The sequence below is a fragment of the Ciconia boyciana genome, chromosome 1 (genome assembly GCF_034638445.1).
Source record: "Ciconia boyciana chromosome 1, ASM3463844v1, whole genome shotgun sequence".
Classification (NCBI taxonomy): domain Eukaryota; kingdom Metazoa; phylum Chordata; class Aves; order Ciconiiformes; family Ciconiidae; genus Ciconia; species Ciconia boyciana.
In genome coordinates this window covers 25,912,260-25,936,452 of record NC_132934.1, presented here as the reverse complement: position 1 = coordinate 25,936,452, position 24,193 = coordinate 25,912,260, and the positions used below count along the sequence as shown (strand labels likewise).

General features: G+C 36.6%; 1 protein-coding gene across 8 annotated transcripts in view; it reads right to left on the bottom strand.

Annotated features, from left to right (window-relative positions):
* CADPS2 (calcium dependent secretion activator 2) overlaps positions 1-24,193 on the bottom strand; it is a 318,768-nt gene that overhangs the window by 65,580 nt on the left and 228,995 nt on the right. For 5 of the 8 annotated variants that reach the window (XM_072870283.1, XM_072870362.1, XM_072870837.1 and 2 more), the window contains 5 exons: positions 23,788-23,889; positions 17,608-17,671; positions 15,294-15,417; positions 12,714-12,734; positions 1,203-1,306 (listed from right to left, as the gene is read on the bottom strand). In XM_072870283.1, the coding sequence (XP_072726384.1) occupies positions 1,203-1,306; positions 12,714-12,734; positions 15,294-15,417; positions 17,608-17,671; positions 23,788-23,889 (415 nt within the window). The remainder of the gene's footprint in view (positions 1-1,202; positions 1,307-12,713; positions 12,735-15,293; positions 15,418-17,607; positions 17,672-23,787; positions 23,890-24,193) is intronic. The other 3 variants (XM_072870441.1, XM_072870525.1, XM_072870687.1) reach the window with 1 other exon arrangement.

The following is a 24,193-nucleotide window of genomic DNA, read 5'->3' as shown; positions in this document are numbered from 1 at the left end:
ATTTACCCTTCTGAAAAATACCACATCTCTGACTGCAAATAAGTAGTACGGAAAGTAATCTTTGAACAGAGATGTTTAATCATACATGTATCATTTGATCTGTTTCTTCTGTGTTCTTTTCCACAGAAGTCTAATATTCTTATAGTAATGCAGGGCCTCAAAAGACAAAGACAACAATATATACATTTTATTAAGGAATCACTACAGAGTAACACAGTGGCAACAGTAGTGTAGAACAGGACCTCCAGGGAATTAATTTCAAATCATTGAAACAGCTGTTTCTTCAGTATAAGATAAAACATCTATAACAAGTTCACACATGACAGATGTAAGCTAAAAACTAGATTCCATAGTGTGATATAAAACCAGATGTTTTGAATGATCATATTTATAACTATATATACTAAATCATGTTTATCCCTTTGCATATTTTCCTCAAAAATATTTATTTTTTTGATAACATTTTTAAAACAATTTCCTGAACCTTAGAAAATGATATTTATTAATTAAATGTTAATAATATATACAATTGTGTGTACCTGGTCAAGTTTATTTTTGTAATTCCTTGATATAAAAGGTGTTATAATTCTAAATATTCTAAATATTATGGTTTCTGTATCATGAAGTAAAAGACTGGAGAGTAAGAAACATGAAATTGTTCTATTTTATTTCTTCTACCTTATAATGCCATTTTAAAAAGTACAAGTTTAAAAGCAGTACTTTTCCAATCAACAGAAAAGGAATGCGCATGTGATTATTATACCCATGATTATTTTTAGGTTAAAATCTATAATCTATACAGCAGCTAAGCAATCTAAGATATGTACAGCATGATGAAAACTAGTATTCAATTATATTTTCTTTCTATTTTGAATGAGAGGTGAAAAGTTGGAAGGAACAACTGTATAAGGCTACGAATGTTTTCCATACCATTTCACCACCTCCAGCACAAAGATGCTTTCTCTATTTTATGCTCTTTAGTTTTCATTTCTAAACCTACAGTTCATTCAAGCGAATTCAAGTAGAGTTTTATTTCACTTTTCATAAGCTTCAAGTCTCTTATTCCTCTGTAAATGTGAACTGCCTTAAACATATGTCAGAAAGTAAAGCTAAAATGTTTCTTGACAGAATTGCTTCGCATCAGGGGAGGAAAAAATCTAGAAACAAACCATTCTCTATAGCAAATGCAGTTACGGCCTCACCTCTGAATGATGTTCTTCATTTTGCTGCAATACTTCGATACAGAGTTCGGCAAGGTGAAGAACCTCTTCCAGTTTTCTAGCAGGTGTTGCTTGGTTCATGGTCTCTATAGGAGTATAAAATGCAAATCAAAATTGGTTTAGTTAGAAATAAGATTCAATAGTAAGAGAAAACAATGTCAGAAAGGGATGGGAATGGTGCAAAGTTACAATTTCTTGAAGTATAAGCAATTTCACATCTTAAGGACAAGCCTTTAATACAAGTAAATGCAGCTGAATGTCCAGAACACTAGAAAGAGAAATTATTTAATTCACAAAAGAATCACTGATCATTATAAACATTATCCGATTTAATATGCGAGAAATAACAGGTGCATCAATGTATTAGATGCTCAACTTCTGCAACAAGCAAGTTCTAATTCTCTTCAAGGTCAGATGTACAAAGACAGCAGACACTAAAGACCTTTTTTGTTATTGTACCGTCAGTACAATGCCGTTCTTGCTAGATGACTCACTACTGTCATCAGCAAGATTCACGCATTTTGCAGCAGTCAAAAATTCCAAATGTTTAATCTAAATAAGACACTACATGTTAGGCATATTTAAAAATAAGAAAAGTACAATAATTATTCAAGCAACTAATTCTAATAGCTAATTAATCAAATAACTAATTTTCTACCTGCTGTTCAGCAACAAGAGTGTACCTGCATTCTTTTCAGTACCATAGTTAAAAGTAGCACTATAAAATAAAGAAGTTATAACAGAATTGACACAAAACTACTACAACCCCACATAAAAGAAAACAAGGACAAATGGAAAAGTTACAAATTACATGAAGATCACTCATTCTACAGAGGAGACTTCAAAAAGAAAGCAAACAACAAAGGTAAAACAAATGTAACTAAAACTCTCACAAGGCAATTGAACTCAGTTTAGTTTTCAATAAAAAAAAATTCATAGGGCTAGGTCCCAGGAAGAGTCATGTGAGACAAGGGAAGAGACCAACTGGAATTTTTTACAATCATAGTTTAATCAGTGAAAGTAATTTGCCCAACTACTTAATTAGTATCATTAGGAATAACTTCAGTATTAGCTATCTGAGCTTCTTTATCTAACAAAGCTCTTGTTCCTAAGTGTAAACCATGGGATGGAAATGATGCAGTACAATATAATCATATATAAAGCACGGTCACGTTAACCAGGTTTGCAGTAGACTTATGAAGCTAATAACAAAAGGTGAGTGAGGGTCTAAGGAATCCTATTTTCTCATTTTCTGTGCATATTCATGGATCACATGAATAGCAAATCACATGAATACATGTCTTCATATGCAGAAAATGCTGCTGATATTTCTTTTCCACTTTTTGTATTCATCACGGCATAGAACATTAGCAGATTAAGTAAAAAATTTATTTAATCTCCTTGGTGTCAGTAAGAATATCAAACTGCATGCACTACATATTTTTAACACTTAACATTTCTGGCAAGTCAAAACAACCTTTCAGACATCTTAAAGGCAGGTGACCTTGTCCAGTTCTTCAAGACTAACACACTGATGCATAGTACCTTGATGAAATATAGCTTTAATGCAATTTTTGAAGAGATATTGGATTAGAACCTCCAGCAAACATCTACTTAACGGTGACTACAAAAACACATTATCTTCATGCAAAACACAAAGCAGGCAAATTAGTTACTGAAGCAACCAAAAAGACTTTTCAAATCTTATTAAAATAGACCACATAAGCAGACACATTCAAACAATATGATTTCCAAAACCACAATCTAACTCAAGAAAGAGTTATTGTGTGAACAGGGACCAAGCACAAAACATACACCAGGACACAAAACTACATTCACAATGTCAAGATCATGGTTATTAATACTGTACTGAATTTGCAAATTTGATACTGCAGAACAATTACATGAATATAATGACAACTATATTAATGTACTATGTCAAGTGAGATTAGAAAGGATTGGTCCAGGCACTATTATTTAGGTTATAGTATAACTACTACTGGATTCAGAATTAAACAGTGGTTTCTATGCTTATCCTGGACTGAAACTGCTGTTTCCTCTAGTGGTCAGTGTCCTCCCCTCCCTGAACACACAGCAAGTACTATTCATACAGCTGATACATCACTATTAGTATCACCGATATTAATTAGTCTTAGGAAGAAACCAGTGATATTAATACAGGGTATGACTGGCACATCTGATTTCAGCATAAACAACTCATTTTATTACAAATTCAGCCTGATCTTCATAGACCTTACCACTAACCAAGTAAACAAAATAATTGCATGCATAATTGCATTCATTCCTAATGAAACTAAATAAGCTGTAAACTATTCAAAAATCATATCCTACAAGAGCTCCTCTAAATTAGTGTGAAAGTAATCCTAATAATTATATTGAATCTGATGTTGCATTTTTGCACTGGAGTAGGAGTAAGTTCACTTATTCCACACCTGGAATAAGCTCAAGGTAGCCTAAAAATGCCTATTGAATGGACATCATTATTAGTCAGGAGAGCAGGAGAAAGACCATAGATTTACTAGCTAACTGTAAGATTATCTTGAACCATCACTGTGATGAGATCATGACGAAGAGAAACGTGGTCTCAGGGAAGTATTAATTCCATTGAGCAAGGCACTGAGGAAATGCAGTTCTGGTCATCTGTGTTGAAGTGACGAATTTTGATCAGAAATGGCATTGAAAGGACAAGAATTCTGAATTTCAGTCAGAAATGGCATGGAATGGAGAATCTGGCTTTGTTTGTGTGTGTTTGTTTGTTTCTTTGAAAGGCATAATAAGCCTAATAAAATGAAGGATGAAAGAGGGGATCAGAAGTGTTCCCACAGTGGGAACACTTGGGAAGGAGAAGACCTACTTATGGTCAGGGACGATGCTGGCATAAAAATAAATCAGCCATGATAAATTATTTAAGCCAGAAATTGCAAGGATTTCAGTTACTACGAGACTAATGTTCAGGAATAATTTTTTCAATAGGATTAGTGTGTTTAGGAAGAAAAAGAGGACGAAAACTGTAGATTTCCCTTTGAGGTGAGTATGGTAAGTTTCTGAATGACGTTTCATGGCAGGAATTACTAAAAATGTGGGACAGATTAAGCTCAATGAATTGCAGTGTCAAGTTTCCATGAAATTCCCCATGCTATTTGCTATTTACTAGTTTACTCCAAAAGTATTTTTTACTTGCTAAAAACATGCAAATTACTCTTGATGCTTCATACAGCTTTCAACAATATTTTAAAAATAATTATTTCCCTATAAGATTTATTGATAAAAGGTGGCAGATAATTGCACTCACTCTGCATCCTTGCACAAATCTCTCTAATGTTGTAATCTTTTACTTATTCACAGAATAACTTAATACATGCAATTTCATTCGGATGGTATATGCTTCCCTACATTTCGCTTAGGCTTCATCTAAAGCTTCCATTTCCATCTGTAAGTTAGCACATCAGCTAGTCTTTTTTCTCTGTAACTAATGACCTTTCTCCTTTCAAAATCTAGCAAATATGTGTTATGGATAACCACCATTTACATAGGTGTATAAACAAGGGGCCATGAAGTAATTTGAGAGAAAAAGAACTAAAGATTAACTTTTTTTTACCAAACAAGTAGTATATTTGAAATATGAGTACCAATAAACTGTTACCTGGAAGTTTTAGAACCTCCAAAACATCTGAGCAAAATATTGTGCTTGTCTTTATAAGCTAAAAAAAATTACAGGCATGGAAATCAGTGCTGTCAGTTTTCATTATATTCATGAAGTCTTTCTCCTCACAATTACTAAGGGTTGTTAAGATGTGTTTACACTGCTCAAACTAACAAGTTGCATCAGGAGTCGAGTCAGTAAATATGCTGCTTGACATCTTTTAGAAAATAAACAGAAAAAGCCATCAATCATCTGTTTTCAGCTTCACATTCTGCCGAAATGAAAAAGCAAGCCAGGCTTTGCAAATAATGGATGCCTTCTCAAGTACACATTATCAGTGAGTCACACAGGTACCAAGAAAATATTGTTAAATGAGCTAAGTTAACTGACTAAAACGCTACTGAAATGAAAAGGTGACTGCTTCACGGACCGATAGAGCCTAGGGCCAGAAGGGACTGTCAGATCATCCAGTCTGACCTCCTGTGTCACACAGGTCAGAGAACTTCTCCCCGTTCCTCCTTCCTTGAGCCCATCAGTATGGCTAAAACCTAACTTAAGCTTCCTTTCCAGAAGAGAGTTTATCCTTGAAGACAAATGTACAATTTACCTCTTTCTTTTTCTCCCCAGCATGTAAGCTGTTAAACATGTGTATTTAATTTATCATTGGCATTTGCTGAGCACAGGAATCTGCTGATTAAAGAGGTGATTCTCCTCCTCAGGTACTAGTACAGTGCAGCTGGGAGGTCCCCGTCTCTGGCCTGCCAGCCTTGCCCCTGTGGCACAGCATATATCTCTTACTGTTTTTCCCTATCCAGTATTTCATCCTTCCTCCGTGTCTTCAAACAAACATATCCAGACCAAGACACTCAGGAGAGCCAACCCGTCTCCAGGCCAGAGGATCCCCCACAACCCAATGGCAGGGATACTGGAAAAAAGGCAAGCAGTCGTGTGACACTTGAGAACGGCTGCTCCCTTGGATCACCACGTCCCTCCATGGCCAAGGACCCTGAGAGAGACCCCAGCTTCACAGTCCTGGTGGGCCTACAGGTACCTCCTCATCCAGCCAGCTAGATGGGGCTGGAGACTTCTGCGGTGGTATTGCAGCTTAGGAGATGGTCATTTATGCCAAACTGCAACAGAACATCCAGTTTGCATTTTGATCCTTCATATAAGACAACTGGCATTTCTTTTTAGTTTTCATCAGCGCTGTTGCACTGGTCGCTGGCAGCACTCACCTGCTGTGCTATGTAACATCAATGCTACCAGCGTTCAAGCCTGGAGAAAGTGCAAGTTGTCTACAAATGGAGGTGTCTGACCATCAACTAATTCGTTTCTATGCATGTGCCAGAATTAGACCCGCAGGAGGGCAGGTAATGTGATGACTACTGGCTCTAAAACTCCTTCCAGGATGCGCTGCACACGCAGCAGCACATGGCCTGAGCAAGTTTTGGAGTTTCTGAAGGAATATTGCCTGTTTGGATATTGTGCAGAGGGACATAAATCTTATGTGCTTCTTTCCAAATCCAATTGTAGTGCATGGAGCCTAAACGAGCTACTGTTTATTCTATACCAGCTCTCTTGCCAAGGAATTGCACTGATTCACTCCAAATAGGAGCCTGGGAGTGAACTTGTATTGATGCAGAGGGGATGACAGGGAAGCCCTGCAGTAAAACAGGCCATAATATAATTTGATAATATTAAATACATCATAAGTTGAGCTGTATGGAGCCAACTCTGCTCCAGTAGGGCCCATTAATTTGGACTTCTTGACGTGTGAAACCCGTAAGATTGCTTCTAGACTTGTATCAAAAGCAGTACAAACATCAATAAACTGGAGCTAATATGTTACTAGACCTGAACTGACTCTCCAGAGTTAATCCGCAACTGGGATAATCCACCCACAGATAATTTCAATTTGACTTGGTGGATTTTCTTGCAAATTCTCACAGAATTAATTCTGCCTGAAAAAGTAGGCAGTGGACATCTGGAAGGACATCCTATATTCTTCTGATTAAAAAAAAATTCTAGCCTTATATAAATAATGGAATTTAGCTTTAGTTATGAAGTTGAAACCAGTCTTTCCGTAATTGCTTGGTAAGAATTCCACACCATTTTAAATTCTAGAGACAAAAAAAATTTAAAAATTAATTACCATTATCACTTATGTACAGAGATATTATGAGATATGTAGAAAGTTAGAGTTTACATCTCCTAGTCTATAACCTATCATTTTATAAAGTGGGTCACACTACAATGTTTTCAATTTTTTAAAATTGATCATAGTATTCAATGGAATTACCTTCATGGGACAATCACAGATTTTTTTTTTTAAAAAGGGAATCTTTTGGCTCATGTGAAGCTGGAGAAAAATGAAACAACAAATTTGAAGAAGTAAAAGCAAAATAAAAAAGGCAGAGATAAAAGGGAATCTCAATTTTTAATTACTCATCAATGGCACCTAATTTATGATTCTTTGTATTCTAGTTTTGGCAACACAGGTAAGGAGGAGGGAAAAGTGATGTTGACAATTGTTAATTTTAAAACTAATTTTGAAGAAATGACTAACTGAGGACATAAAATGAACAAAAACCAGAATAAAATGTAACACATTTGCAAAGGTAGGTCGCACTAGACTTGTGCAGTAGCTTTCTTGATAGAATATTTTATTAGAAAAGAAATTCAGTAGATCTTATCTATTCTGACTTTACTAAAGTGTTTGAAACTGTGCCTCATGGGAAAACTACTAGTTAACCTGAAGAAAATGAGGATTCAAAAAGGAACTATATGTTGGATAAAGAAGCTGCCTCAAGAGAAAGGCAACGGGTAGCATTGAGAAAGAGCAAAGAAAGGTTTCTTGAGGAATCCTTGAAGACCCATCTTAGGGCTGAGCTTCCTTAGTATTTTCACCAATGACTTCAGAATAAATATTAGGAGTGCACTGATGACAATATTGTAAAACACTGGCAATAGACAGCAGGGTCAAAATGCAGTAACAAGAATTAGATAATTCCAAAGAATGAGAGAGAGAAACAAAATCTAATATTTTAAGAGGGAGGGCAATATATTTTGACACATGAACAGCAATAAACATTTGCTATAAACCGGGAACTCGTCAGCTGGAAATGATCAAAACTCTGAAGACTGGGTTGAATTAACTTTTCGCAGAATGGTTGTGTGCCACAAGCATGATATAGACATGAAAAGACAAGTGTTCCTTGAGTATATTAGATTAAGCATTTCTGGTATAATAGTACAACTAGTACTGCGTAAGGCATCTCATGGGCATAACTGCACAGTTCTGGCCACCAGTGTTCAAGAAGGCGGAATTCAAAGTTTAATAGAAAAGGCTCCTAAGATGATATAAATGAACAGGATGCTAAAACTCTGAGACAAGGTGATGAAAGCCTATGTAGTATAAAACAATTGTCTAAAAATGCATCATAGGGTAAGGAGGAATTGGAGATGATGGAATGCTAATGAAGGAGGGAACTATCCCTCCCTTAGGGATACAGGACAAAGTTAGCATGCTAAGAACTAGGAACTAATTTGACTGTAAGGTGATTCCTACACCTATAAAGCAAACAGGACTTGAAATGGCCTTCACGTGGGGGAAGCAGGGGGCAGAAAAGGGGAAGAGTAGTGACAAAGACTGACTCAGCCCAGCTGTTAAGAGAGGATGTGGGCATGTTTTCGAAGCAGGTATCAGGACGTGGACCTAACAATCCAGGGGTTCTTTTCCAGACCCCTGCTCCAAAATTGAAATCAGGGATATTTGCCCATATCCTCTTCTTTCCATTTAGTTGCACAACAGAGACCAAGAAGGTGCTATGCTGCTACACAACTCATTCGTTTTTGTTCAGTGAAATGAACATGCATGGAGAGCTTTAATAAGTCCTCTACAGGTACAATGACTCTCTCCACTTGCCTTCTCAATTTCAATAATGTTTGTAGTGTTCTTCTTTTTAAGTCAGATAGATCCTTCTGAGCCTTGAGGGCATTTACATACTACCCTTCCTTCAGAAACTTGTACGTAATGAGTATGTTAACGATTGATGTCCTTTAAAAACCAGCAAACTGTTGAGTTGCTCCTGACCTTCTATTGTATGGAGTTAACAGTTATTCAGCCTTTGGCAGTCTGTCTGATAGAAAGAAATATTGGGATGACAACTATGATTTGTCTTTGAGCAATTGCACACTACACAGTAACTATTTGCTCTGATTTTAATCGAATTTATTCTCATTCCTTTTATTAAAAGTGATTGGCAGAAGGAGCCCAGTATATTCAGCTACTACCGACTTTTAAAAATAATGAGTTAAAAGATAACTACCTAATAATTCAAATCTTTACAATCTGTCTCTTGCTTCAGAAATTAATATCTACGGACAATGACAGATACTGCCCTGTTCGCTTCACAGCCATTTACCACTTTAATCCCTAACCCAGTCCCTTTTTTCCTCCACAGCAAGGTAATGCCCTTGTGCTGAAAAATGTATTTACATCTAAGTTTCTATCACTTCTCTTAGGCAATGACAGCAGCACTGGCAGAGTCCATTACTCTTCAGCCATTCAGATTTCAAATAAATTTAAATGGAGAAGACCATTAATTTCTGAGAAGGAATAAATAAAGTATTTTATTACTCTCTGTGTCTGTTAATGGGTTTGTATAAAATATAAGTAGAAAATATGAACTCTGGATAATAAGGCCATCTTTTTTGAAGGAGAGAAAACAGGTGAGGGAGGCATGCAAATTTCTATAAGCTGTTCATTGGAAGCCATACAAAACACATCTGAAGAATGTTATTTGTCTCTGGCCTCAGCATCTAGCAGGTCCAGTTGTGTTCAACATTATATATAGGAAGAGTTAACTCAAGTTAAATACCAAATAGACAGGAAAATATGCCATACACAAAATGATCTAAAAAGTACTTTCAGGTAGTGAAGTCTGAAAGGCAGCATGTGCTGAAATGAAAATGATTTATACATAAAAAGAGATTTTCACATATTGATGCTGTGATCATCTCAATTATAAACCCTTACTGCAAACTACAAGGGCATTATATGAGAGTTCTTAGACATAGTTCAAAATTATAATAGTAGGTTTACTACTGTTCTCCCCATAATGGCAATTATACTGACTGAACAGATTAGCTACTCCATGAGAATTTCAGCTGTACATGTCGTAAGCAATAACATGCTGAACCCTGTATAATTGTCATTGCAAATGTAATTTTTATTGAAAAAAGCTGTTCTATATTCATAATAGTACAACGACATGGGAGTGCTAAATAAAATGTCATCCTGACTGCAAACAAATCCTGTTGATGCAAGTGCTGCTTATACCACTGTGTCTGCCATTAAGAAAGTAACCACCGTCTTCTGGGAAAGCATTCAGAGCCTCGTTCAATTGAGACTGTGAAAATGAGAGCACTTGGGGAATAGACCTGGGAACCTGGCAACCACACTGCTGAGAAAGGATTCTCGCAACAAAAAGAATTTGCATGTTCACCTCTGTATTACCTAACAAGGACACTCCTGCAATTCAAGATTGTCTATACAGTATCTAGTGCACAAGTTAAAGGGTAAATAATAGTTATCAAGAAATAGCTTCTCCTTGTTTTCCATGACAATGCAATATATGGTATTAGGGCTAAGCATACTGTACATCAAGTTCACAATGAAATCTGTAGGAGTTTAACTAGAGACACCAACAGGAGCAGGATTCGGCCCTGTTAGCCAGGCTGAAATACAATTTTATGTGGCTTCCTTTCAGCTGCTTCATCTTTTGCATCAGAGAAATGGGTTCAACAGGATGCAAAATTCTGGTAGAACACAGTCTATTTACTCCTTTCAATAAAAGTAATTTTTCTGAGTTGTCTGATTAATTTTCAGCTGCATTTTTAGTCAGAAGCAGAATTTAATTAAGCTATTAAATTATAAACACAGACTATAAACCTCTAGCTTCACCTAACTCACACAGTGAATTTCCATTTACTCGCTGTATGTGACAGGCTTTCCTCTCATCCATTCTCTAATATAGTTATTTGCCAGGTCACTTAAGGGACAGCTTTACTATCCTATCTTAAGAACATGGCAATAGTTTCTTTCAAAGCGTGCATAAACCTAATGTAAAATGACTGAAATCAAGTACAGTCTTATTTTTTTTCTGTGCTTGTAACTCTACGTCATCTGTGCTTAATGGTCTATATTTCTGACATAATGAGCCTGAGAAAAAATAAGAATAGCAAGCATGTGGCACAAAGAAGATTTGTACTTGAGGTGATGCACATTATATAAAAGTGTACAGCTGAGGTTTTAGAGCACAAAGGTCAAAGGACACAAACTCTAAAATTAGTTTTCTCATTTCACAAATTAATTTTGACATTTTTCTAAATTTCTAATTTGAAGAGATATTTCCTTCAATACCTACAGGCATAAAAATATTAAACGGAATATTTGTGCTATCTAGTTTTAGGTATCTTACCTAGCAGGGAAACTTTCTTAGGGTGTATTTGTATTTGATGGTGTGAGATAGGTCCTTTCACAGAGAAATTGTAGACGGAGCCTCCAAGCGCTCTGAATCACCTGCTTAACGAACCTCTCCCTGTTGATCAGAGGGGGTCGGGAGATTACCTGATCAATGTGAGCTTGTATCAACTCATTCTAACAGGCTGTCGCATGAATGCCCATACCACCACCGCATCGTCTGCTCTCTTTTTAAACAATTCCAAACAGAGCTCTTCTATTTCCAGGGCATTTAAAGCTTTCACATGAAAACCAGTGGAAGTCTTGGGAACCAATGGAAGTTTTTGAATCTTCAGTTATGAACACTGACTTTAAAAAAAGTAGTTTTTATAATTCGCTTGTTTACTGGCTAAAGAAGCTGTTCCTCCAAAAATGGACCATCTTTCTCCCTTCAAGCCCCTCATTGGCAAGGAGCTCCATTTTGAACTACTTTCATGCAGCCTTTGAAGTCATCACCCCAATCTGTCTTTCCAGATGGAAAATGATTCCATCCTGAGAAAGCTACCAACTCAATGCCCCTTCCCATAACTGTGGTTGATATTTGTGGAAACCCCACAAAGCATCATGATCAGGCTTCCATTGGGTCTGTGTGTACGTCTTTAAAAAAGGTAAGTCAAAGTATATATATGCACAATCCCTCATACTTCTATGCAGCCAATACTACTCAGCCACAAATACTACTTCACTATGCTCTTTTTATGATCACTCTGTGAAATATTTGGATATAAGCACTCAAAAAAACCTCTCTGCACTATTGGAGAACACACAACATATCAGCTTCATGAAATTAGGAACACAAAGAACTACCATCCTCCCAAAACTCTGCTGTAACTAGAAACATAAACATATCACTAAATAAAGCCATCTAGGAGAAATGTAAAACCAGCTTTATGAAACTAGTTCTCCGATCAAGACCTTAATCAATAAATCCAGTGGTCCCATGAAAAAATGGATACCATTTTTGCTGATGACTATGAAATTACATTTCTCTAAATACACAAACTGATTTTGAATTTAACAGCCAAACTTTTCTGCATCACTTAGTTACACCTCTTTCACAGAAACTACAATTGCATCATATTCCAAATGATAAAACTATCTAAATTGCTAATAAATATGCACATCACAGTTAAGTATCAGTGTAAATGAAGAATGCATGGACTATACTACATCAATATTAATTTTAATGTTCACACCTGTTCTGGTCAATATTTTGGTATTGTTGAAATCAACAAAAATAATAAAACAACAGACACAACACACTACATCTGTACTACATGCAGACATGCACACAAATAGTAATCACCTGAGTCCTTTTCTGCTGTTGCTAAATATAAAACAAACAAAAAAGAGAGAAGAAAAACATCATTACAGAAATGTAACTATTTTAATTTCATTAGAGTAGATTAAATACCAGATAAGGAGTTAAAATCTTGAGCATAGCAGTGAGAGTCCTGACAGTTAGCTCATCCAAGTGATGGGTTTTGTCAGCTGAGAGACAAATGGTGTATGTGTTTAGGTAGTACATTTTTATTTACTAGTTCTATATAGTCTCTATTTCAGGCTCACTGGCCGAGTCTGCATCCATACTGTGCTTGGGAATTTAGAAACATGAGTAACAGTAAAAGAATATAAGAATGTAAGAATATAAGAATATTATTTTTGTTAGAGCCCTCTCTGCATCTCTACTTTTTAGGTAGTTACTATTGGCCTATAGCTGATGTTATCATGCAGTAGTTGCATTTTGACTGACTGACATAATGTTGTTCACTGAAGCAATATTCAAAGAATAGGACAAAATCCCAAAAATGTATGACAGCTACATTTGAGGACATCAGTAATGTTATAAAGATAATGACTATATGATTTCTGTATGCAATTTGAGGAGTGAGCAATTAATGCAAACACTAACATGAATGACTTTCAAGACAAGAACATAATTTCAGTGCACGGATACAATAATGCTCCCATAAACCTAACGAAGCAGAATGGAACCTACTGCTGAAAACTATTACATTTATATTGCTAACAATGTAGGACATTTGTAATGACCAGAATATAGAAAGAGACCAGTACAGGTCTCATGGTTACTGAAAACCAATGTGTTTAATTTTCTGATGTTCTGATGCTGGAGCCCTTCACTTTCAAATAGTACTCTATCCTCAGAAAAGTACTCAACCTATTTCTCGTTGAGGTACTAGACTTCTCTATGCAATTATCTATCGTGCTTTGGGTTTACAATTACATGAGTGTAAAACTACTTACAGAAATCTAGTTGTGGTTCAATCAAAAGACAATAAATCCAAAATTAAATTTGCAAGTCAAAATATGCCATGGGATGGATGGCAGTTTTATGTGCTGTTTCAGCTTACTGCAGTGTTAACAGTGTGCATATTTTAAAGTGCAAAATTTGCTACTTGCAGTGGAACTGTCACAACTCTCTAGGATATAGTTAAAAATCCTGGGCAAAGGTGTATTTACATCACTGTAAAAAACTTTTCCAATCCAATTTAGTGTCAGTGAGTTTAGGTATCTTTTGCATGCTTTTGTCATCTTTTAAAAATGTTTCTATTTTTATACCCATTATCTCAACAGGTTTGCTAAAAGACTGAAATACTGAACACTAAAAAATCCCCTTTATGAATACAGAAAGATAAAAACTAAGGAAAACAGTTACTTTTGCTTTTTTGTTTTCCAGAATAGATTTAATATTCATCCTTCTTTCTTTAACACAACATGATATCATAATTAATTATGATAAATTGGTTACTAAGATGGTTTCATGTTGTTACTCCCATGATATAATACTGGTTGCTATAGTGATGAGATGGGTTTTTTGTTAATCACTTGTGAGATTGGTTAACTCTTGTTTTTCAGAGAATTTGAGCAGAAATGGAAAAAGGAAAAAAGGTGGCTTTATAATATTGCTAAACATATGAGGCTTCTTCATTTTGTTGCTGTGATAACTCTATTTCTTCTAGTGTATTTCTAGAAGTACTATGCATAAAAATGGGATTTTTTAAAAGCAGAATTCATCCTTCATGTATTTTCCCATTAATTGACTCTGCCTCCAAAAGAACAGTTATATAGATGCACACACGCTGTTTTCTACTCCTGAATATATCTGTACAGGTATATCTCAAGCTTTCTGCACTTTATGGAGAATAACAGATGAGTCTGGACAAGGCATTTGATTATTACGACTTCCTTTTTGTTCTACATAGGGTTTACAAATATTAAAATGACATGTGTATCCTAGCCAATTTTTTTGAGCAAAATCTTAGTTAATTTAATGGTATACGTTCTAGAAACATATAAATTCCAGAAAAAATGCTGTTTACCGTCAGATCTAGTATTTTGTCCTGTTAGTTCATTCAGGAAATGAGGATGTAATTAAGGTTTTAATCATCAGATTATTATTATACCTCTGACAACACAATAGCAAAAATAAATAACACTTATCTATCTGTCTGCCTTATACATACATCAGAAAGGCATCTATACCCAGAGTTTTCAAGTTTCCAGGTACTGTTACTGCTGATAATGAAAGGATTTCCTGTCAGTAGTTTAATTACTAAAAATAGTTAGAGAAATAAAAAATAACCCATAAACAACCTTTTAGATTTATGGAGAACTCAAAAGTAAGAACAAAGGGCAACTTAAATCAAGAAGTCCTAGTCTTCCATTCAAACAGGGTCCCAGGAGGCATATTAAAGCAATGAATAGGAAAAAGCTCCATAGTTCACCAGCTGAGATTTTAATGAGACATTTCCCCTTGCTGTGGTAGGGGTTTGTTCAGGAAAGGGAAAAGGCTGCTCACAGAATATTCAGTTAATAGGCATTGTTGGCTTTTACAGCCACTTTGGCAGTTGATTGCTGTACTAACCTTCTATTTTGGCATATTCTGTAAGTCGAGTGTAATTGATCAAGGCAGCCTTCTCCAGACATTTTCTAACCACTTTCTTCACCTCTTCTGCTGGTATGGGAGTGGCAATATCTTTCATTAAAACCTGTGTCAGAGACAATTATACCTCTTGGTTACACTCGTTACCCAAAACCCAAGGGAAAAGGATGAAAGTATCCTAAAGTTACTACAGATCTGATAATGATTAAAGGCAGAAATCAAAAAGGAACTATTTCAGCTGGTGGAACTAGGTATTTGTCTTTGAAGGTTTCTGTTCAACCCTGGTTTGACTGCCTATATGGTATTTCTATACGATACCCCTAGTGTTTGGCATCTTGCAGCATGCCACTCAGTCTTCGTTTGGGTGATGCCAAGATCAGTATAACAAGAGCATTCCGTGGATGGGCTGGATCATAGTGCCCACTAAAGATGTGGATATGGAAATTTGCTTGGTTCTTGCCTGTGGAGCAGCTTCCACCATTGCATAACCATTGACTCTTCAACAGTGTAAAGGAGAAACTGTGAACACCACCATCAGAGCTAGCTAATACCGACTTGCTTTTCTTCCTTCATAAAGTTATTCAAATTCAGCATGTTCTTGCTCTGAAAAACAGTCATCTACAGGAGGCAGGGAAAACATTGAACTTCTGATGGAATATTTTATTATGCACAAGTAGAAGAACAGATCATATGAAGCTTATCAAAACTTGTCAGTTTTTAAAACCTATTCATTTTAAAAATATAGGACTTTGATAAAATGGACCACCTGTTGCAAGTGAGGTACACTGAGAATATATACCTCTTTATATGAATGCAACATTACATACTCTGGATTACTATTAAAAAATTGAATAAATACTGTTAATAATTCATTTGCATTTTTACTTTAATTCTATAGTCCATTAACTTTCAGCAAGTAGGTGTAAACAAAACTCAATATGTTTTTACCACATTTTAATGTAAATTTTATTATTTATCAGATAACTCACAACCTTTCAAAAATGCTTCTCCAATATATCCCCAGACAAGCTTATAAAACATATCTAAAAATTACTGTTAAAGGGAGGGAGCAAGAAATATGGTCTGAGGAAGGATATGGTAGAAAAGAAACAGGTTCAGCAACAGAGAAGCTATTATGAAGGTGTTGCAAAGCAGACTTCTTCCATTACTTGCACACACATATGACATATCTACCTTTGTTAACTCGCTTCTTTCTAATGAATAACTTCTGGGTTATCAACAAGTGAAAATACAGTATTCAAAAACTTTTATTCTGGAACCAATTTTTTTTCAAAATTTTCAAAGACAGGTAAAATAAAATGTTTCTAACCCATTCTGCATCCACAAGTATAGGCACACACATTTATTCCCAGTCAAGACTGACAACGGTGTTGCTTGAGCACCAGAGAGAGTACCATTACCACTTGTAACAGCAGGAACAGTGAAAGGAAATGGCTGTTTCATATAACACAAAGGAACCTACACAGCACTACAGTCACTGAGATTGTAAGTGAAAGAAAACATATGTACCCAGACTCTCTATGTGTTTTTGAACAGGGCAGAGGTTTTCTAAGACAGAATCTCTATCCATGAAGTGTTCTGCAGTGCAGAACAACTGACACTCCCTGGGACCAGACCTCTCAGATTTTGGCAAAGCTACACAGACTGGGATCTAAGCTTTTTTTTGAATTCATACCTTCATTGGGCTGCTGCTGCTACAATTCCTCTGGAATCTCTGCTGGAATTTAAAGTTCTCTTTCCTCAGAGATGACTGAGATGCTTTTACCATTATGAGGTCTTCTCCCTTCCAGTCAATACAAGAGGATTTGCTGGGCAGGAGTTTACATTTATAGCTGCCCATGTCAGTTTTGCTGCATATAGCTTTTTCTTCTTAAATTGACTGAGATTATGGATTTATGGAAGATTATTTGGATTATATAGAAGCTTTTAAATGTTACATATCAGTACAGACATCAGCAGCATAGAAGACATAGAAAGCAGAAAAGGGGGGCGTAGAGTAGACTTGTACTACTTTAGAGGTAATGCTGGGTAATTGTTAAATTATAAAGAAACAGAGTCACTACAGTGGCTTGAAGTGAAAGTCCAATAAATAAGTCCTACAGAAAAGTGCTGTTTGCCTGTGTGGAAGACGTTGAGGAAAAAACCTCCCAGTGAACAATTAAAACCAGTAGTAAAATACCTGAGCAGACATGAGTCTGCTTTCAGTAGCCTGAATGCAAGAGAAAAATGCAGGCTTAGTACTCAAGCAGAATTTAAAATACGTTCTCAAACTTACCCTTTCAAGTAATGAAAGTGTGGCTTTTAAAGCTCCTTCAGGACGTCCAAAAGGGAAACAGTATCTTAAAAAGCAAAAACAAAAGAAAAAGAAAAAAGAGGAAGAGAAAATGATCAGAATTATAATAACTAAGTTCAGAATTTACTTTGAGACATAAATGTACACAACTTGCATTAAATTATGTTAGCAGAAGACTCCCATACATGAAGTACCAATGAAAGCAGAAGGCCTCTTCAGTAGTCTACCATGGAGCATATACATAGTACAGCAGTATCAGCCCACCAGCAGCTCAGGCCTAAATACAGAAAAAATACAAAAGGCAAAAAGCATCACTTCCACTTTCTCAACTATGAAGGGTATTTAATGGTCTTTGATGAGCTTAATTGTCATCTTCCTGGAAAGAGGTACTATTTCTCATGTAGCCATGCCAGCTACTGGAGCTGGGAAGTAGCACTCTGTATATTATATCTTGTTTTAATATTGGATTAAGATAAGGATAAAATGTCCGATATTAACGTTTCTAGAGATGTATGGGAATAAAAATGCCTCCAGATACTCCATAATTTTTCCTATTATATTATAAATAGCTTGAAAAAGCATTTTATGTTATCTTAAATTTTATCAGCTACAACTTAAACCATACCTACTCTGTCTCGATACTTCTAAAATTATGAAAATTAAAAAGTGATCACATTCATAGCTTTGTTTTTCATTTTTGTCTACTGAATGATCCAATATATCAGTTCAATGAGACTACAATGCTCAGGCAACTGTAACCTCCCTTAATCCTGTCTATAAAATCTTGCTGGGATATCCCCAATTGGAAAAAGGATTTTTTACTTTGCTGAGATTATGTTTTTCTTATTATTACTCACTGAGAATGGTAGCCTCATATTCTAATGTTTTCCAATAGTAAAATCTTTTCTAATGATAAAAGGATTCAGACCAGTGAATTTTAGATATACATTTTGGTCAGCCAAAATACAGCCCTGCAAATGAGGTCAAGAAAGGATTTCCTTCAGTGAGAATTCCAGTATTTGCTTTGCCTCATTTTGTTTCTTTTTTACTGTAGTGCTAACAATTTTTGGGTACAGGTTAACAAATTAGCAAAGCAGACTTAATGACGTTTAGGCATTACGTCATCTTAAAACAGAACACATCTTTAGGTGTTTTGTCTCCTCCTCCCTTTTCAGTATATTTCTACAATCCTTGACTTGTCTTTCCCACTGTTTATTCCTGTCAACCTCTAATGGTAATGTGCTGGTTTTGGCTGGGATAGAGTTAATTTTCTTCACAGTAGCTAGCATGGGGCTCTGTTTTGGATTTGTGCTGAAAACAGGGTTGATAATACAGGGATGTTTTAGTTATTGCTGAGCAGTGCTTACACAGAGTCAAGGCCTTTTCTGCCTCTCACCCCACCCCACCAGCGAGCAGGCTGGGGGGGCACAAGAGGTTGGGAGGGGACACGGCTGGGACAGCTGACCCCAGCTGACCAAAGGGACATTCCATACCATATGGCGTCATGCTCAGCATATAAAGCTGGGGGAAGAAGAAGGAAGGGGAGGACGTTCGGAGTGATGGTGTTTGTCTTCCCAAGTCACCATTACGTGTGATGGAGCCCCGCGTTCCTGGAGATGGCTGAACACCTGCCTGCCCATGGGAAGGAGTGAATGAATTCCTTGCTTTGCTCTGCTTGCGTGTGTGGCTTTTGCTTTCCCTATTAAATTGTCTTTATCTCAACCCACGAGTTTTCTCACTTTTACTCTTCCAATTCTCTCCCCCATCCCACCGGTGGGGGGGAGTGAGCGAGCGGCTGTGTGGTGCTTAGTTGCTAGGTTAAACCACGACAGGTAGTTTTTGAATAAATGTCACTCATTTCTTGATTATACTTAATATTTCAAATCAAAGACTTCCTTCCAGGTATGTTCTGCAATGTAAATAACGTAACAAGCTTCCAAAACCCAACCAGTTTTAAGTTTGTGATGCAGACAGAAGTCCCACATTAAAATAGGCGTTACACAGTTTATTCCAGAGACAATATGGATGAGCACAACATGGGCAGCAAGCTTATGTGTGCAATTGGTGCAAGGAGCTTCTGACAGAGAAGAGTTGTTTTCTTGAGATAAGAAGCTTAAAGAAAAGGAAATGTTCACGGTAGAGGCCTAAAGGGACACTCAGCAGTCCCGCTTCTGTGCTGCTGAGGAGGCAGGGAAGCAGCATCTTGCTGGCAAGGAGAAATTCAATCTCTTGGATAAAACTCCCATGGCTGCTGATTTCACACTGTCCAGCTGTGGAAAGGATGCTCCCACAGCTGAGGGGATCTTTAAGGATAGCGAGACATAGATGGTGACAGTGGTCAGTTCAATTATTAGACCTATGGACAATTGGGTCTGTGACATCCCAGAGGACCAAGCAGTAAGCTAGTTGCTGAGTACAAAGGTAGTGGACCTCAGGAGATGTTTATATAAGTTACCTAGGGGAGAATAGAGAAGGAGCAGCACTCATGGTCCACATTAGTACCAGCAACATATGGAAGTGTGGGAGGAACACTCCAGAGATAAAATTCACACAGCCAGGCAAGAGGTTAAAGTCCAAGACCCTCACGGCAGCTTTCTCTGAAATATTGGCTCTTCCACATTTGATGCCTGAGAGGCAGGCAGACATCTGGAGTCTCAGTGGGTAGGTAAGATGACAGAGAGGAAAGGTTTAAGTACCTTAAGAACTGGGAAATACTTTAGATGAGAGCCACCAGCACAGGATGGGCAGACTGCATCTTAATCATAATGGAGCCAGGCTGACAGCAATGAAAATTAAAATTAAAAAGGCCATAGGGGAATATTAAAACTGGAAGCAGCCGCTTAGCTGACAGGCATGGGAGAGCATCTTGAAAAAGATGGGTGTGACCTAGTGACCTAGATGGACATAGCAAATGTCCAGTGCACCTCTGAGAAGGCAGGAAGAGAAATACACTCTTCCGTTAAACTGTCCACAATGACAGCTGACCAGTGCACGCAATGCTAAGCAATGGAGCAAGGGCAAAGCTTAGAAAAGTTCTGACAGATTACGGAAAAAAAAAGTCCTCCTTTCAAGGTGATCCTTGAAAGTCTGTACCACTGACCCCCTAATTAGGATGATGAGAGTGATTAGGAAATGTTAAGTGAGATCAGAGGAGCTGCAAATTGATGATAAATAGTAATAGTAAGAGATTTCAACTATACACATGTACACTTGGTCAATATCTCATTAGGATGACATATAATGATAATATTTTGGGACACAGTTTTGAATTGCTTCCTCAGACAGCTAATTTAGGACCTCCAAGAAAAGATGCTATTCTGGATTTGGTCTCAGATGTGAACAGGACATAGTTTGAGATGTGCAGAGCAGGAAAGGTGCTCTGTAGTAGTGATCATAAAACAATAAAATTTAATAATGTAGCAAAAGAGAACAGGCCAAAAAAAATTAGTACATGTACATTCAGTACATGTACATTCAATTTCAAGAATGGGAACTATGAAAAATCGAAGAACTTGAAAAACAAAAGCCAAAACCTTAAAAGAGCAATCAAAAAAGCAAGAAACCTACAAGCAGCCTGAGGGAAAATTCAAAAAGTAGGAGCCCAAGTCAAATGCATGCCACAATTAGAAAAGAAGTGGTCAAAAAAACAAACAAAAACCCCTCTATGTGACTCCATGAGAAAGAAAGAGGTTATTGTAGAGAATCTGGCATTTTAGAACAGCAAAACCTATCCGAACAAGGAGCACATGAAAGCCTCTAAAATATTCTAGGGCATGTGTATACAGCACGGATACTCAAACTGACAGTAGAAAGAAGAGTGGAACCAGAAAGTCAGCTTGGGAGACGGTGGGACTGCCCGGTGACAAGGAATACAGGGCACTCAGGGACAGTAAGGCCAAAGCAGAGAAACTCAGTGCATCCTTTGCATCAGTCTTTACTGCTGAATGTATTTTTCAAAATATTCAGCATTTCACAATTATCACAACAATTCTGATGGATTGAAATATAGAGTGGTTTTAATACCATGTTTTCTTAAGAAAGCAATCTCACAGCCAAGGTTATTCTGTGTTAATTAATGATGCAGGTGATCTTTTTACATTATTTGAGCCTAGGTTTTCTTTTAAAGTCTAATGCCAATTCTTTATCAGGATGTCCTATACTGTAACTCTATATGCTTTATAAATTCAGATTCCAGGGCACTATTGATTCTTCCTTCTACCGGTATTATGCTAGTATCCTCATTTAAATCCAGACATTCCACTTATTTTTTTTTTTTTTTTATTTCTAACATTTGCTCAGAGGAAGATATAATAATTGCTTTTCACCTGGCAGAGTACTGTTTGTCTATCTTGATTAAACAGGATTTTAAGGCAAACCTTAGAGTCCTCTGAAGGATGGAGGCATTAATCTTTGAATGACACATTTAATTGCTCTCAGGGAGGAGTTTCTAGGATTGTTTGAATTCCCTCAAAACCCACCAAGACTGAGGCAGACAGATCCTATGGTCACTGACACAGCCCAAGCTCATCAACATATTCTAGTGTGTAGGTAAGCAGACGTGATGGCTTTTACCTTTATTTGTTCCAACTCAAATAATTATTTAGACGTTATTATGTATTTTTAATTAGTCTCATGCACCTGAAGGCTTGAAGGTGAACAAAATTATTCTGAAGATGCCTAGCCTCTCTTCTTGTTCCCCCATCTCCCTCCTCTCTCTGCACATATTCAGAAGGCTTCTGCTGCTTCAATATTTTCTGGGCCACAGTTACTCTCACTGAGCTCACCATTGTGTATGAGTAAAAGTACTTATATTCATTGGAAATTACAGCAATTGCGTTTCTACCATAAACTTGACAGGATATGGTCATAAGTGTGCCAATCACAGGCCAGAGGTCTTCTCCCAGCTCCAATACCCCTTCATTTTTTTTTGTAGCAAGCATGAGACGATTGTCACAGAAACAAGTTTTTCTTCTCCCTGCAGATGATGTTCTTTGTCACTACTCCTCCTGCCTTTCCAAGACCTGGGTAGGAAGCACTCTGTCCTATGCTGCTCTCTATTGCTTCTCTGGCAAGAGCTATGTAATCCCATGGAAGACAGGAAACAGGAAATGTGTCAGGGAAGAATCTTTAAAGGAAATGAAAGAAGGGAGCATCATTTATTCCCAAAAGGAATACCCTCCAAGGAGAATCCTAGCTCTCTTTAGTTTAATACAGAGATGAAGTCCCAAGTGAAAGACTGCTACGTCCGCTATGCTCAAAAAATCCCCAACAACCTACTTATGAACGTGACAGATACCAGTGAATACTAGAACTTACCTCATCAAACCAGAGTGGCATCCAACAAATTATAGCCAACCTTGCCAAACAAAAGCAAGCTGTTTCACACAGCACTATTTGAACTGTGAACTGTTTGTCATAAGGTGATAGAGATAAAAAAATTCTATACATATATTCTAAAAAAGGATTAGATTGACAGAATGATGGCAGATAGGTTGGCTTAGTGCAATAAACTAACAGATTTGGTGGTCTACATGCCATTTTTATGCTAAGCTTCATAAATCATCAATTGCTAGAAAATAGAAGGAAATACCACCCCAAGTTTGCTCTGTTTCTTGTACTCCTTTCCTAAACATCTTCTACTGGTATTGACAGTCCTTACATATCACAAACTCTTTATGGAGGATGATGGACCTTAGCTGATTTAGGAAAGATAAGTATATCATGAAACCAAGAAAATGACATTAGACATCTAGAAAAGTTTTAGCTGCCATCTACCAAAGATGTTCTCTACCAATATGATTTTGCTGATCAGTACTAATCCAGAAATTGCTATGGCTCAGTCATTTTCATTCAGACAATTTTCTTAGTTAGAGTTATGGAACGCTTAAAGTTTAAAAGGATCAGCAAAAATCAGGCCTATATTCTTGCACAATCTTTTCTACCATAGAAAAATACAACTCACATGATATACAAATAAATTCTAAGCACAATCACTTCTGTAAATAAATTATTCCATATTGAATATATTCAAAAATTCTTTGCAGGTAGACTATTTTATTTGTTCGAGACCAGTTCAAGACTTGTTCAAGACCAAAATTGAACACCATGAGAAAATTCTTCCAGAAAAAAACTTAGTATTCATTGAATAAATTATACACTCACCTGAAATGGCTTATTTGGTTTTCTAAAAGGGAGGAAAGTCTGTCCTTAATTTCCTCAAACCTTTCTTTCTCTTCAACAGATACTGTTCCAATTCCATCTGGCCTGTAATATTAAATATTTAATAATTGTTGATATCTCTTCACGCTGATTCCTCTTTGAACAGGATATTTTTTATTTAAGGCTTTATTTTTAAATTTTTCATTTAAAATTTTATTTTTAAAGCTTTCAGTTAACATGTGTGCTAACTCTCCTTTCCCCTTTCCCATTGCCTTGAAGGATAAACAGTAACTTGTGAATATAGTTAAAGAACAGACTGCAACTAGACAAACAATTTAACTTTTGAGCCGAACTTTTAAATTTAAGTCCTAAGTTTCTACCTCATCCCAATATGAACACAAGGTAGCAC